The sequence below is a fragment of the Neovison vison genome, chromosome 14, assembly GCF_020171115.1.
Source record: "Neovison vison isolate M4711 chromosome 14, ASM_NN_V1, whole genome shotgun sequence".
NCBI lineage: Eukaryota > Metazoa > Chordata > Mammalia > Carnivora > Mustelidae > Neogale > Neogale vison.
This window is the reverse complement of record NC_058104.1, coordinates 11,495,591-11,510,950: the sequence shown is the minus strand read 5'-3', so window position 1 is coordinate 11,510,950 and position 15,360 is coordinate 11,495,591. Positions and strand designations below refer to the sequence as shown.

Genomic DNA, 15,360 nt, shown 5'->3' with positions numbered 1-15,360 from the left:
TAAGACTTCAGAGGCTCCCACTTCCTAAACATAAAAGCACGCATAGGACGACGTCGAGAGCCGGGAGGGCGCCGAGATGCTCCTGCACCGGGAAACCCTGACAACCCCTGGGCGGAGCCCAGAGCCTCCCAGGCTAGAGAAAGGCCAAGAACTTTGAGCTCATTGGCTGATGGTGGAGGGGCGGCGGCCAGCGCTTTCCTTTGATTGGGTACTTTCTGAGAGCGGACAGCCAATCCGCGAGGGAGGTGGAGGCGGAGCCAGGCTCGGCGTACAGGCCCCGCCCCGAGTTCCGCCGCGCTGGGCCCCGCGAGCTGGGGGGACTGGAGGTGAGTTCCGACCCCCGACCTCTTTAGGTGCCCCCGGGGCTGGCAACCGGCTCGCCGCTGCGGGGATGGCGAGTAGGGGCGGGTCCTCCCTCCCGCTGGGCGGGGACCACCTTCCCGCCAGCCCCGAAGCCCGCATGTGCGGGCTCGCCCCGCGCGTGCTGTCACCGCCTGTGCAAGGGCCCGGCGTGGGGAGGGGCGGGCGTGGGGAAGGGCGCGGAGGCCCGGGGTACCCAGGCTGCGTCACCGCAGGAGCATGGCTCAGGAGCAGGGCGGGAGCCTGTCCGAGGCGCGGGCCCGGGTGGGGGCCCTGCACGGCATCACCGACCTGGGCCGCAAGCTGCACTTCTATGGGCGCTGGGCTGCGGACTACGACCAGGTAAACCCGCCCGGCTTCCCTCCTCTTCTCGTGCTCGCCCAGCCTCAACCTTCCTATCTGTAAAGTGGGGACAGTTAGCCTCACCCCCGCCCCCAATCCTGGGTGGCTTGTGAGAACGAGGTGAGCCCCTGCAGTCCTGCCCCCTTCGAGGACCAGCCCCTCTTCGGCTCAGCCACACAGACCCTACCCTCGGGCCAGTCCCGTGGCTCCCCATTGGCAGGCCCTAGAGATCAGGAACTAAGACCTCCCCACCCTGGGACAGCAGCCCGGGCAGAACGGCTGGCTGCCTGGAGGAGGTGCCCCTTGAGGGGTCACTACGGACTAGGAAGAGAGCGCTGCCTTGGCCCGTAGAGCCGTTCCCAGCGGTGGGCTGGGCCCCGACTCTCATTCTGGCAGAGGAAAAGCATCTCGTGCTGGAATCCCTGCAAGGCTAGAGCCCTGGTGAGCCCAGCGCACGAAAACACACATACACACTCATGCGTGAGCGCACACACACACACACACACACACACAGCTGGCTGACTCCTAGACAACCCTGCACGGAAGTCCCCCAAACGGGGACACTGGGTGCCCGTCGGCTCTCAGCGCTCTGTCCCCAGGACGTCGCCGCCCTGCGGTACCGTGCCCCACGCCTCGCAGTGGACTGCCTTACCCAAGCCCTTCCGGGCCCGCCTCATGCTGCCCGGATCCTGGATGTGGCCTGTGGCACCGGCCTGGTGGCTGCCGAGGTGAGGCCTCCCGGGGTCCCCTGCCCTCTCTTGAGCTCCCCACTTGTTCGGACTTCCTTTCACCCTGGCCCCAGAGCTCTGCACCCCACCACACACACCCGCCCGTCTGACTCTCGGGTCCCAAACACTCGGACTGCATTTACGGCAGGGTGCACTGCCCTCCCCGGGTTCAGAGACCCAGTTGGGAGATGGCAGGTCCGAACTGTGACTAAGTCCTCCACCCGCCACCCCCAATCTCAGCTGCACGCTCGGGGCTTCCTCCAGCTGCACGGAGTGGATGGGAGCCCAGAGATGCTGGACCAGGCCCGAGCCCGTGGCCTCTACCAGCACCTCAGTCTCTGCATCCTGGGCCAAGAGCCTCTGCCCAGTTCTGAAGGTATTTCCCCTTCCACCCAGACACCTTGCCAGTGCCCCTTTCTCTTGGCCAGCCTCTGTCCCCCTCCATACCCCTCATCCCACACTAAGCCCCCCCCCCAGAGCCTCACTAAGCCCCTCTCTGAGCCCTCCACCCCATGATCGGAACTCAGCCCAGGATAGGGGCCTCCCCACTCCCGGCACAAGGGGCAGGCCTAGTCCCTCCTGATGGGTATCATGAGGCCGTGACAAAGACACACCCCCACAGTGCCTCTCCCTGTCCTGCATAGGGACTTTCGATGCGGTGCTGATAGTGGGGGCCCTCAGTGACGGCCAGGTACCCTGCAGTGCCATACCTGAGCTTCTGCGAGTTACCAAGCCAGGTGAGGAGCAGCTCATCCAACCCCAGGCACACACTTTCCCCCTTGCCACGCAACAGCCAGCCGGCCTCACAGCCCCTCCGGCCGAGCGGGGTCCCGCGGCCTAGCCTTGCATCCCAGCCTCCAGCGGCCACCAGCAACAGACCCAGGCCAACAGGCAGGGCAGATGGGGAGCCAGCTGGCCTCTTATCCGTGGGACAGCTCTGCTGTCCTCTCTGGCTCTGTCTCCTCACCTCCAAGCAGTGGCAGACCCCCTGTCCCCACGGGATGGTGGTGGCAGGAAGAGGGCCAGGCCCATGCTCTGAGGAGTCAGACGTGGGGCGTGGCAGTGAGGGCGGCCCACATGGGAACGCGGCCACAGGCAGAAACCGGAAGTCAGGAAGACAGCCACAGGGAAGTCACCGGCAGAAAGGGGAATGACAGAGCCTCGCTGGGTCCAGCAGGGTCTGTGGCTAAGCCTGGGCAGGTCTGAGCAGGCTTCGGCCTCAGGGAACTGTGGAGGCTGACAGAAACAGGGTCTTGAGAGGGGTCAGAGAGAGAGGTAGTGATGGGGCTTGAGAGAACAGGAAGCTCCCCTCAGCACCAGCCCAGCCCGTGCTCATCAGGCCCCTCAGCTGGCCGGAGCCCTGTCTGTCTGTCCACTTGGCACAGGCTCCCCTGCATTGGAGCCTTTCCTCTCACGGAACCCCGTCACCCACCCTGCAAGGCCCTGCTTCTCCTCACCCCTTCCTCCAGGAAGCCCTCCAGACACTATCTGAGTCTGCACTGGGCATGCTATGGGTGTCTGGAGAAGACCTGAACGGATAGGTCATTCATTTATTCATTGAGCCCGGGCTTGATCATTCATTCACTCATTCATTGAGCCGGAGCTTGATGACTCCGCAGTCCTTCCTATGCCCTGCGGGAATCAGCCCCACTCCGTAAGCTGGGAAGACAGGCCCAGAGAGGTGAGGGGACTTGCCCGAGGCCCAGAGAGCTTCCTTCCTGTGCTTCCAGACGCTGCCACATCCTCCCGCAGAGGGGCTGGGTGAGCAGTGAGGTTGGAGTCGCCCTGTCCAGGGGATTAAGCCAAGAATTTCCAGGGTAAAGGACACTGGGGCCTGGATGGGCACGTAGAAGGCTGTGAGGCTGAGGGAGCAGAGGGTATCCCTGGGGGCAGGAACGGTGAGCACCAAAGGCATGGAGGTGGAGAAAGGCTGGCCGGGGGACAAAGCTTGGAGGATATATGCCCAGGGACACCCTTGAGGACAGGAGCAGAAAGGGACAAACATCCAGGGAAGGGGGGTAAAGGGGTGGGGCTCAAGCCTGGAAGCCGGCCTGCTGCCCCTCCCCCACTCACTTTTACCCACCCCGTCCTCCCCAGGGGGGCTGGTGTGTCTGACCACCAGGACCAACCCATCCAACCTGCGCTACAAGGAGGCACTGGAGGCCGCGCTGGACGGGCTGGAGCAGGCCGGGGCCTGGCAACGCCTCTCGGCCTGGCCCGTGGACCGGTGGGAACTGGCCACCTCCGAGCTTGAGGTGGGGCCTGGAACTCCTGACAATGATGGCTTCATCTCCGGCATCGTCTACCTGTACCGAAAGCAGGAGGCGGCCCAGATGGAGGGAGTCAGGCCCCCGTCCTCAGCCCCCACTGACCTCTGACCCTCCACGTGCCCTCATCCATGCCCGTCCTTGGGCCTCTGGTTCATCTATAAAATGGGGTCCCCCCCCGAAAAAATAAATAAAATGGGGTCCCTGTGCTTGCCCCTCGGGGAGTTCTGCCTATTAAATGAGTCCCAGAAGGCCCCAGGACTCTGGCTGATTCTCTCCTCCAAGAAGATGACATCTGTCCCTGAGAAAGACAAGTGAGAAGAGACGAACAGCTGGGGCTCCCACTGAGCCTTCCCTGAGCCAGGCACGATGGGATCGCAGATGTGACCTTGTGACTCCTGCCATCATGGCAGGTCCTCCCACCCTCACTGAAGGACCAGGAGACCCATGCTCACGACCTTGGCCTTGACCGAATACTTTCACGTATCCAGGACTCCCATTCCTCATCTTGACTTTTTAGCGAGTCCGGAAGTCCCGTGTGTCTTAGAGGCTCATTAGGAAGGAGCCTTGGAGCTGGGCCTTCAGAATGACCAGGATTCAGAGGGCTGGAGAAAAGGGGAAAGGACATTCCAGACCCACAACAGGGACAGCCCCGGCCAAGGCCAGGACACGGGACCTGGAGGGTGAGCGGACCAGCCTGGCTTCCCAAACAAAGCCGGGACAAAGAAGGGGAGAGGGCAGGTGGCCCACTCCCCTGGCCTCCCTCCTGGGGTCCCCAACCCTCCACCACGGTGCTGGGCACACACTTGTGTCTCCTGCATATGGCTTTACCTTCTAACAAATGAAGGGCTTTGAGCAAGGTCACTCCAGAGCTGAGGGTCAGCTCTGATTTGTCCCAGTTCCTCAAAACCAGTTTAAACGTTCTTGTCACAGCCACATTACAGTGGTCCTGCTCCTTGCCGACCCCGCCCCGCCCACCTTCAGGGCTGAAATCAGAAACCATATGGTCTTCCTGTGCACAGGTCCCATTTATTGTAGAAAATAACAGTAATGACCATGACAAACAGATCTCCTTCAGTTACAAAAAAGAAACCACAGAGGAGGCAGGAAAAAGGCCCAGGACTTCCCAGGAGGGCAGGCCAGAGAGAGACCATCCCCCCTTCCCGGCTGGCCCCAGGATGTCCAAGGATCTTGGCAGCGGTGGCAGATGTCGCAAGTCAGGAGAGTCCTGGGGTCCTGCTGCGGGGGCTGCTGAGGCGTCGGGTGGGGACAGCAAGGGGTGCGGGCTGCCTGGGCAGCCTCCATGGCCTCCTCCCCAACACTACCCAAACCAGTTTGCAGCACCTTCAACCCTCCCCTCCAAACCCGTCTGTCAACTCTGTGTCACCTCTGGCTCCACAGTCAGGTGGCTGAGCAAGGCCCGAGCCGTTCTCCTGGACAACACAGGAATGGGCAGGGCACCCCCTCGGAGGCAGAGCCCAAGCGAATTCAGGGCTGAGCTGTCCTGACCAGCAGGAGCCAGCTCCCCCCAGCCTGCCACACCCTGGGACTTCTTGCCGCCTCTCCCGCGTCCACAGGCCCTTCAGCCGGAGGGAGGCACAGAGTCTTTCTGTCCATCCTTGCTGGCATGGGGGGACGGCCTCGGGTTTGGTGTCCAAGGGGGCCAGAACGGGTTGAGTTGCTGCCGGCCGGGGGCCGGGCTCAGTCCCCCGCCTGCCCAACCCCAGGCAGTCTGCAGCCCCGTCCTGGGCTCACAGGCTGCACCTTCAGTCCCGGAGGGACAAAGCTGGCGGGACAGAGCTGAGTAGCGGGCACCTTACACGTAGTTGCTGGCTGGGGCGGAGCGGGCAGCGGAGTACTTGGCCGAGTAGGGCTTGTCGGTGCGCGGGGGGCAGTTGCAGCAAAGGAGGGCCCCCCCCAGCAGCAGCAGCCCCGAGGCGGCCCAGCCGATGTAGAGAGAGGCGCCCATCTCCCGCTTCTGGCCCGAGGCCACCAGCGGGTTGTAGAAGTCCCGGATGATGGTGTTGGCCGTCCAGGACGCCGGCACCAAGACCAGCAGGCCGGCCAGCAGGAACACCACGCCCGCCACGATCATGGTCTTGGCCTTGGCGCTCTCGTCCTCCACGCAGTTGGTGCACTTGCCCCCCACCACGGACAGCAGCACGCCCAGCACGGCCAGCAGGATGGACACCACCATGAGGGCGCGGGCCGCCTGCAGGTCCTGGGGCAGCGCCAGCAGCGAGTCGTACACCTTGCATTGCATCTGGCCGGTGCTCTGCACCACGCAGTTCATCCACAGGCCCTCCCAGATGGTCTGCGACGTGACGATGTTGCTGCCGATGAAGGCCGTCACCCGCCACATGGGCAGCGCGCAGCTCAGGATTGCGCCCAGCCAGCCTAGCACGGCCAGCGCGATGCCCATCACCTGCAGCCCCATCGAGGCCATGGCTCGGCGCCTGCGGGGGGGGGGGAGGGGCAGGGCTCAGGGGCCTGGAAGGCGGCGGGGGTCCGGCGAAGGGGCTTTGTAGGAATCCAAGCACGTGCAGGGCAGACCCTCGGTGTCCGCAGGGACGACTTTCACTCGGAGTCCAGAAGCCTCGGCTCAGCTCCCCAGCTCCCCGGTCTTCTAGAAGCAGGAGACCAGTCGCTCCTCGCTCCTCGCTCCTGGCAGCGGCAGGCTCTGGCGCTCAGATTCTGGCGCTGCTGAACCGAGCGGTTATATGGCTCTGCAGTGGGGGCGGGAGCAGAGGGAGGGGTTTCCGTCCGGGGACCTGCCCCCCCCCCCCCGACCAGTTTCTCTGGATTCCTGAACCCGGGCCAACTTGAAGGCACTTCCAGGCCTCAGCCCCTGGGCCCCTGAGTCAGGATCCTGGAGAGCCAGTCTCGGGGGAAACTGCCTTCTCCCCCTGCCCCCGGCCCCCGTTGCTGAGGTCAGCCTGGAGACAGACCCTGAGTCACAGCTCGCAGGCACCTGGACGCATGGGGCAGCCAGCCCCAGCCAGGGTCGGGGTCCTGAAGACCAGGATCCCTATACCTCAGTGCTCCCTCATTCCAGGCCTTGGGCGGATAGGGTGGGATGGTCAGGGAGAGGGTCTGAGATGACGTCCGGGAATGTCAGAGAGCGGCCCCACCTTGATTCCCGCGGTCCCTCACCGCCCCCGCCCGCCCCATCACTGCTACGGCAAGGCTCACCATTCCCCACCCTTGCCTCCCGGGGGATTTCTGTGGGGGCCTCATGAGGGTGGTTTGGAGAACAAAGGAGCTAGGGGACCAGGACTCCTGGATCTGTCACCTGCTGTCCCCTGCCTTCCCACTACCGGGCTTCCCAGCCCTACCAGAAGAGGAAGTCTTTGGGCTGAAAACTTTCCCCAACCAGGAGAGTTTCGGCCAGTTCCCCCCCAGGGTTGAAGCCGCTTGACAGAACTGAGTGGGGGAGGTCACCTAGAGCCACTGGCCAGGCCCTGTTTACTCTGGGAAGACACACACAGCCGTGGTCAGATAAAGCCAGGGTGGGAGCAAAGTCCCATGAGACCTGGAAGGGGAGGAAGAACAGAAGCTGGGTGGAGGTGGAATGCCGGGGAGGGGGCTTTGGTGGGGGGGGGCTCCAGGGCACAACTCCGGGGGAGGCGGGAGAGGGGGTGGCTATAGTCTCAAGTTCTGTGCTGGAGGCGGGAATCACCACGAATGGGGCCCCTGGGAGTTGTGCAAGGCAGCAGGTCTGGGTGAAGGAGGACATTTGGGGAGAAGCAACATGGAGGGCAAAGGTACTGGAGCCTGGGGAAATGCAGCTGGTTCTAGGAACCCGGAGGAATCCAGTCTGACCAGACCCTGGGGTTATGGGGGAGGGGCCTCGAGAGAAAAAGGCCAGAAACCTCTGCCCCAAATATCACGGAGCGTGCCCAGAGGAGCTAGGGCAAGGGCTGCCAGGCAGAGAGGGGTCCACACACCTTAGAACGATGTCTCTGGAAACCGAACGGAGGTGAAAGAAAGCAGAGCAGGGTTTGCAGGGGTCTTTACGGGGAACAGTGGTTGGGCCTCACTCATCTCGGATAGATCAAGGGAACCCCTCCCCCTCCACATGGTCACCACCGACAGGGCTCCAAGGCATCCCTGAGCTCCCAGCACCATCCAGCACCAAGACCGGCCCCCTGGGGTGGCCCCATGTCCCCCAGCTTCCTACGGGAGAATGGGCAAGCACGCGTGATTCCGGTTGGTCATCTGTGAGCCCCGGGCACACGGGAGGCCTTTGCGATCTCGTGTGGATAGCGTGACAAATCACAGGGTCGGCGGGGACAACGCGGTGGGGAAGTTGAGGTCTTGGGTTGCGGCTGGCGATGCCAACAGCCGCCCCCTCCGTGAGGCTGGGGGATCCCAGAGGACAGAAGCAGGGGTGCTCAGTGAATGCTTGCGACACTCAGAAAGGCCGGAGGCTCTCTCCCGGTTCCCAAATGCCCCCCTACCCTGCCCTGCATTCCTCCCCACTCTCACACACACACACACACACACACACACACACACACACACGGATGGTTTCTGCTGGCACCACACCTCCCAGGTTTTCCTTACAAGGCTCGGAGGAACAGCAGATGCCCGCGGGCGGAACAACAGAGATAAGTACCTTTCCAGATTGACAGTAAGTGCTTTCCTGTGATGACCTCATCGAAAGTAAGTAGGGCAGGGACTCTGACAGTGTTTGTACAGATGGGTAAACTGAGGCCCAGAGAAGGCTGAGGGCTTGAGCCTTTAGGAGCAGAGCAGGGCCCCCTCATCCATGGTCCCAGGCCTACAGTAAGCTTTCTGAGTCCAGAAGTGGGTTGCCCAGATGACCAGACCCCCGGCCCGCCCCACCCCCGCCCCTGCCCACTCCCTGCCCTTGTTTTCTTACGACACAGCCAACTGGCATTTGGAAAAATAGGAGTGGGGGTGGGGGGCACATGGGCCCTAGAACTTTCCATCTGTGGCTCAAAGAAGTGACTAAGAAGCTTTCCTTCCCTGCCCAGTTCAGCCAAGCACATCACAGGCGGGGGGAGGGGCTGAGCACAGGGGCAGGGCAGGTGCAAGGGGGGGGCCCCAGAGCAGGGGAGGTCTATGGGGAGCCAGGCTGGGGCTGTGGGCCCAGGTATGCAGAAGGAACAGGAGGTCCCCGGGAGCCGCTCTGCACATGAGTGGAGCTGGAGAAATATTTGTGGAGGCTTGACTTACACCAGGAGGTCCTGGCAGGGTCCCACCCATCTGCTGCAGGAAAAACACCAGGAGAAACCAGACACTTTTCCTGCACGTGCTCTGGCTCCGGCTCTGGCTCCCGGACCTGCCGCTCCTAACAGCTTAAACAACGTTCTGCTGTGACAACTAATGGGTTTGCCACCCACCCTCTTTGCTTCTAAGGTAAGGAGGTGAGGGCTGGCACTTCCTTCCTTTTTTTTCCTCCCAATTCTCACTAATTTTCTGCCTATAGAATGGTATTACGATGCCGGTTTTTTCCAGGACAGTCCTCTTCCCCAGATCAGTTCACCCATCCCTGCCCAGCTCAGTAGCATCTTGCCAACCATGGGACCTTGGAGAGGCCGGTTTCCTTCTCAGCCTCAACTTCCCCTCTTTGTCAAATGAGGGCATTGGCGCTCCTCCCCTATCGAAGGCACCTGTCGCACTGGATGACGGTGTGAAAAAGCCTTGTCAACTGGCAAGTGCAGTACCAATGAGGAGGAAGGAGCCTCCCACAGGCTCTGGTCCCACTCGCATGAGAAGGGAGCTGGGACTTCTTAGGCTTCTCCTCCCCACAGCCCTAGGAGCTCAGTCAAGCCCAGAATCACAACTCCAACCCCAACCCTGTGCACACACTTAGTTCCCGGTGTCCGCTCCCCCGGCATCCCTAGGAAAAGGACAGCTACGGTTTCCCACCCAAACCCAGCCATTCCGCTGTCTTCTGAGCTTAGAGCCTGTGTCCTTCTAGGGACCAGCCTGCTGGACTCCTACCCAGACGTCCAGAAGAATCTCCTTGGGCCAAACAGACCTGAGTTCCGGGAACTTTCCTGCTTATTTCCTGGGAACAAGGACACGAAGACCAGGAGAGCGGTGTCAGCTCAGAGCTATTCCCCCCCATCCCCCCATCCACGCACACCTAACATAACATTCTGATCCTTATAAAATCAAGCAGATTTTTTTTTTGAAGACTAAAAGGAAACAGCCTCACTCTCAGCTCAAAAATTAGTCTAGCTGAAAGTTGGTCCAAAACTATTTATTTCTGGGGCGCCTGGGTGGTTCCATCAGTGAAGTTTCTGCCTTCGGCTCAGGTCATGGTCCTGGGTTCTGGGATCAAGTCCCGCATCGGGGTCCCTGCTCAACAAGGAATCTGCTTCTGCCCCTGCCTCTCTCTCTCTCTGTCTGTCAAGTAAATAAATAAAATATATTCTTTAAAAACCATTTATTTCTGCAGAATTCACAAACTTCTCAGCCCACAGCCTCAAGTTAAGATCCTTTTCTCTTTTTTTAAGCAGAGACAATGCCACTAAGTTCTAAGATGTTTAAATTTCCGTAAATAATCTGCAACGGGACGTCACAGTCCTTGGTGACTACACACACTGTGTCACCAAGGGTCCCTTCAGAGCATCTCCCTGCCTTGTTCCAGGGCAGGAGCTCCAGGAGGCTTCCGGCAACAGGCGGTCACCTCCAGCCCTGGCCGGTGCGGACCTGCCGCTCCAAATACCGGGAGAAGATGGGGAGGCCCCTTTGTGGCTGTCCTCTGAAATAAGCCCAGCCCTCCCTGGGTCGCGTCCCAACTCTGCCACGACCCGTTCTGTGACGTTGGGCAACAGCCTTGAACTCTCTCAACTGATTTCCTCATCTGGTTAAGGAGGATGACAAGGCCTCCTTCCCAGGCTCTGGGAGACGCAGTGAAGACACAGCCGGGGCCCACGAGATGAGCCCATTCGGCCCCCTGGGATTCTTCTGGCCGCCCTGACAGGGGTCTGGTAGGCCCAGAGGACTGGCCCCAGAAAGCCACACTTCCTGGGCTCGGAAGTGGAGGCCCAGCCCCAAGCTGAGCGCGTGGCCCTCGGCCTTCGGCCTGACAGCCCACACCGGTGACCGTCCTCCCCACTGGCTCGGGATGGGCTAATGACAGGCCTGGCTGTGCCAGAGGCCCGACTGCCCGGCCTGGTCAGACTGGCTGAGCCTGTGCTGCCCCCAGTCTGGGCCCTGCGTGGGCCGAGGGAGAGGGTGGTAGTTCCACGGAAGAGAAGCCGGGCTGGCCGCCCCCGGCAGAGGGGCAGGGATGGGTTCAGAGAGAGGGAGGGGTTGGGGGGGGGCCTGAATGAGGTTGGTTTGACAGAGGTCAGATGGGGCAAGGATTGTGTGAGGGGGACTGAGTGAGTTTTAAATTGCTTCCCGTTAAATGTGTGCCTTGGATCCCAGCTTTGGGGTGGCCGTTTCAAAGGGCCCCGTGTTTATGGTGACGGACGCCATCCACACCATCGCACGCCGCTGTCCAGCCGTTCACCAACAGGCCACTCCCCTACTTCTCTGTGAGGGCCATGCTGGGCCCCGGGCATGAGACCTCCTCCCCATCCACCCCTGTCCCTCTGCCCCCACGCCCCCTACCCTCTTCAAGGCAGCCCTGCCTAGGCCGGCTGTGTCTTCCAATTTTCCAGAAGCCGTGGAAGGAGAGAACTTAGAGGTCAGGGCATCCTTGAGGACTCTAATCTGAGGCATCCATCCCGCCCAGCCCCACCCCTGCCCAGCCGGGGAACCTGCTTCTACCAGACCCTTCCAGGCCGTTGGTCAGCAAATAGTTCCCAAATGTCTGAGATGGGCCAGGCACCAGGTTGAGGCCCTTAGTATTACGAGAAAACATTTTCTCTATAAAACTACACAGGGGTACCATCGTTCCCATTGTAGAGATAAGAAAACTGAGGCTCTGGGAGCTGATGCGATGTTCAGGGCCACTGGAATAATGACAAGACCAGGATTCACACCCAGCCCTGCCTGATTCTGGGGCTTATCCTCTGCACCCACCCTCTCTCCTGCACTGGACAGGCCCAGGGCCAGACGTGGAGCTCAGTGGGGAGTATGGCCAGCACCTGCCCTCAAGGCCCTCGGATCTGAATTGACAATTTCCTACACCAGAGAGGCCAGCTCTGTGGGAACTCTGCAGAGGAAGGAGCCAGCTGCACCCAGGGCCCAGGGCAGACTTCCTGGAGAAAGTGGCAGGTGGAGTTTTTTCTCCAAAAAGGGAAATGGGGAGGGGTGGGGGTTGGGGAGGGCCTCTGTGGGGAGGGGTGCTTTGTGGGGTCTGGAGCCAACAGACGACAGAGCTGGGCTGAAAAGCAAGTTGGGCTTATCAGGGGAGGCCTTGAGTGCCCAGCCCAGGAGTCTGGGGGCACAGGAGAGCCAGAGACAGTCTTGGAGCAAGGGCAGGCCCAGTCAGCTGTGACTGGTGGGGAAGTACCTGGGCCAGTGTGGCAGGTTAATTGGAGAATGAGAGACAGGAGGGCGGCCTGGCTTTCAGGTAGATGAAGGAGCCTCAGGGCAGGGGAGACGGGACTTCCTGGGGGCTGGGGCTGGAGGGGGAGGTCATCTTGACCCAGGATCAGCCTCGACCCCCAGAGCAGCCCGCTGGCCCCGGGCTAGGCTGGGCCGTGTCTCCAGCGGGCAGAGCCAGTAGCTGGTGTCTTCCCAAACTGCTTCCTCTCCGCCCCACTGGGGGAGCCCCAGAGGAGCCTGGAACCCAGCACCCTTGCCCTCCAAGCTGCCAGGGCAGGGCGCACGCCTACTGACAACACAGCAGAGAATCTGATTCTGTTTTCATGACACACCGAGAGGGAGAGAGAAACCAGCCGGCTGACCTGGGGACTCCCAGGTTGGAAGCCAGTGAGTCAGCAGTGACTGACTGCCCGGGAACCGGACCCATCCAAAGTCTAGGATCCTAAGTGGCATCACCCCAATTCCAGGTGACTCAGAAATCACATTACTCTTCCTTCTGGCTGCAGTGGCCCCCAGGCCTGGCTTCCACGCCTCTGGCCCCGGGTGGGGCGGCCCCGCCCCCAGATCCTGACCCCCCTTGCCTCCTCGGACCCTGTCAGGCCAGCTTCTACAGCTTCTCGGTCCCCCTGCCCGGTGCGCCCAGTGACCCAGCCCGGCCCGCAGCCCTCATTCCCCGTGGCTCCCGGCACTGGATGGGTCCAGCTCCGAGGAAGGGCCCCGGACCCCACCTGCCCCACCAGCCGGGGAGTGGGAGACGGGGCCCGAGCCCAGAGCAGCCGCGCCAGGGGTCAGGTTTGAACTTTTTTCTTTTTCAGTGTCCTTTTTATGGCAGGGCTTAACCTACCTGGTTTGAACTCTTGATGTGTGCGCGGGGAACGACCCGGAGCATTCCGTCACGCCCTCCCTCCCTCCCTCCGCACACCCCTGCTTTCTCTCCAGCACAGCTGGAGGAGCCGCAGAGGCCCCCCCCGGGGGGGTGGGCTGGCCGGCCGCCAGCAGCTTGGAGTCATCACCCTTCCTCCACGGCTCTCCCCCGACCCCCACACAGCCCACCCAGGCCTGGCCGTGCCACCCAGGCAGTAGGAAGTTCCCCGCACACACCTGGGCGCGCAGCCAGGCTCCTGAGTTTCAAGTTTCGTTTCTTTTCTTGCAGGTCATCTCATCCCAGCCTGTAGCATGTCAGCCGGCTAGCGGGAAACCCAGCCTCGCTCCTTCCCGCAGCTCATCCCTACCCAGGGATCCTCTGGGTCCCAGGACACCCACGAGTCCCTCCTTGTGCCCTCAGCCGTTGCCAGGCCCTGGCTGCCGTGGAAACCTCCAGGCTCCGGGCCAGGGGTCCCTCCAGGGCCTGGGGCTCAGCGGCCCCCCCAGATACACGGAGGAATCAGAAATCATTGACCAGGGACCATAGAGCCATCACCTAAAAGGTATCACCTTCTGTTCCTGGGAACAGTGAGGCCGGTGCTTAGTAGGAACGCAGGGTAGGAGCCTTCCCTGTCCCGGCACGCTCTCAAGGGGCCCACAGCCCCCCAGGTCCTGGCATCCCAATGGAGGCGTCTCGTCCCCAACCTCTCAGTCTCTCTCCACTCCAGAACACCAAACCCTGGCTCTTCTTGACCTTGGTCTCTACCTTGGGGTCAAGCTCAGGGAGAGCTTCTGCCTCAGCCCTCTCTTCCCAACCAACCCCCACCCCCGCACGCACACACCAGCCATTGTCTCCCCAGCCTCCTCGTTGGCTTCTCTCCAGCCTCACCCTCCACCCCAAGGGCACAGTGACCTTGAGACACACACGGACCTTCAGCTGCAGAAGCCTTCTCCGGTGCCCCAAGTGAGCAAGATGATGGTTGCCCCCAGGAGCAGACCCTCAAGTCTACCCTCGTTCTAGCCCAGGCTTTCTCTCCTGCCACATATCCTAACGTCCTGATGTCCTGGCCGGCCACAGCTTCCGCCAGCCACCTGTCCCGTGTCACTCGCTCTGAACACACCGCATCTTCCTCGAGCCTCCTACCTTTGCGCAGTCAGAGGCCTCTGCCCCACGAGCAAGCTCATCGTTTTGGCAACACAGCAAAGCCCATCCCATCCCTCAGACCCAGCTCCGGACAGTGCAGGGGTGGCCCGTGGACTCGCCCACACAGTGTGGTCACCCCCATTGGAGTGCCTGACGCGCTGTCTGTGGATGTGGCTTCTGCTGCCCATCCACCCCCCACACACACACACCAGGCTGGGAGTTCCTCAAGGGTGGGGTGACCATGTACTTACTGCTCTCTGACCCTCCCAAGAGGAGCCCAAGTGTGTCTGAACCAGCATCAAAGGCTAGCTCCTGAATTCTTAGTCTCACCGGCCACAAGCGGCAAAAAAGAAGCAGGTATGGCTAGAAATAAATGACTGATTACATAAAGGGAGGAAAAGAGAAAAATCTCCAGGGCAGAAAAGTCCCCAAAAATGAGCGTAAAGGCTGTACCTTCCTTAAGGGGAAGCGTAAACCCCTTGCCTCAAGCGTGGACTATAGTCACCTCCTTCCAAAGAGGACAGCATAGAAGAGGGAGAGAAAGGTCAGTGTATAGTGAGGACCCTGACAAACATCTCCTCCGCCAGGTGATCAAGGTCAACAACAATCATCAGAAGCCAGGGTGGTCTCAGGCTCTTGGGTGGCTCAATCGTTAGGCATCTGCCTTTGGCTCAGGTCATGATCCTGGGGTCCTGGGACCGAGCCCCGCATCAGACTCCCTGCTCAGTGAGAAGCCTGCTTCTCCCTCTCCCGGTCCCCCTGCTCGTGCGCACTCTCTCTCTCTCTCTCTCCCTCTCCCTCTGACAAATAAATAAAATAAAATAAAAACAAAATTTTTTAAAGTCTATTTTGGGGCACCTGGGTGGCTCAGTCCCGTGGAGCATGTGACTCCTGATTTCAGGGTCGTGAGTTCAAGCCACAGGTTGGGCATGGAGCCTACTGAAAAAATAAATAAATAAAAATAAAGTCTATTTTTTCTTAAATTTTATTTATTTATTTGACAGAGAGAGAGAGAGAGAGATCACAAGCAGGCAGAGAGGCAGGCAGAGAGAGAGGGGAGGAAGCAGCCTTCCTGCTGAGCAGAGAGCCCGATGCGGGGCTCGATCCCAGGACCCTGAGCTCACTATGAGAGCCAAAGGCAGAGGCTTATCCCACTGAGCCACCCAGATGCCCCTAT

At 61.0% G+C, this 15,360-nt stretch overlaps 2 protein-coding genes across 2 annotated transcripts; one reads left to right on the top strand and one right to left on the bottom strand.

The window, feature by feature from the left end:
• The first annotated feature begins 289 nt into the window (after window positions 1–289).
• On the top strand, window positions 290–3,951 carry METTL27 (methyltransferase like 27). Its single transcript, XM_044233047.1, is given in 7 exon segments — window positions 290–326; window positions 576–702; window positions 1,302–1,430; window positions 1,671–1,806; window positions 2,075–2,167; window positions 3,528–3,648; window positions 3,650–3,951. Coding segments are annotated over 6 exon segments (840 nt in total). The 5' UTR covers window positions 290–326; window positions 576–579; the 3' UTR covers window positions 3,888–3,951.
• An 856-nt stretch (window positions 3,952–4,807) lies between these two features.
• CLDN4 (claudin 4) lies at window positions 4,808–6,353 on the bottom strand. Its single transcript, XM_044233049.1, has one exon. It carries the CDS (start codon window positions 6,141–6,143, stop codon window positions 5,514–5,516), a length of 630 nt encoding a protein of 209 aa, XP_044088984.1. The 5' UTR covers window positions 6,144–6,353; the 3' UTR covers window positions 4,808–5,513.
• Between the last annotated feature and the right edge of the window lie 9,007 nt (window positions 6,354–15,360).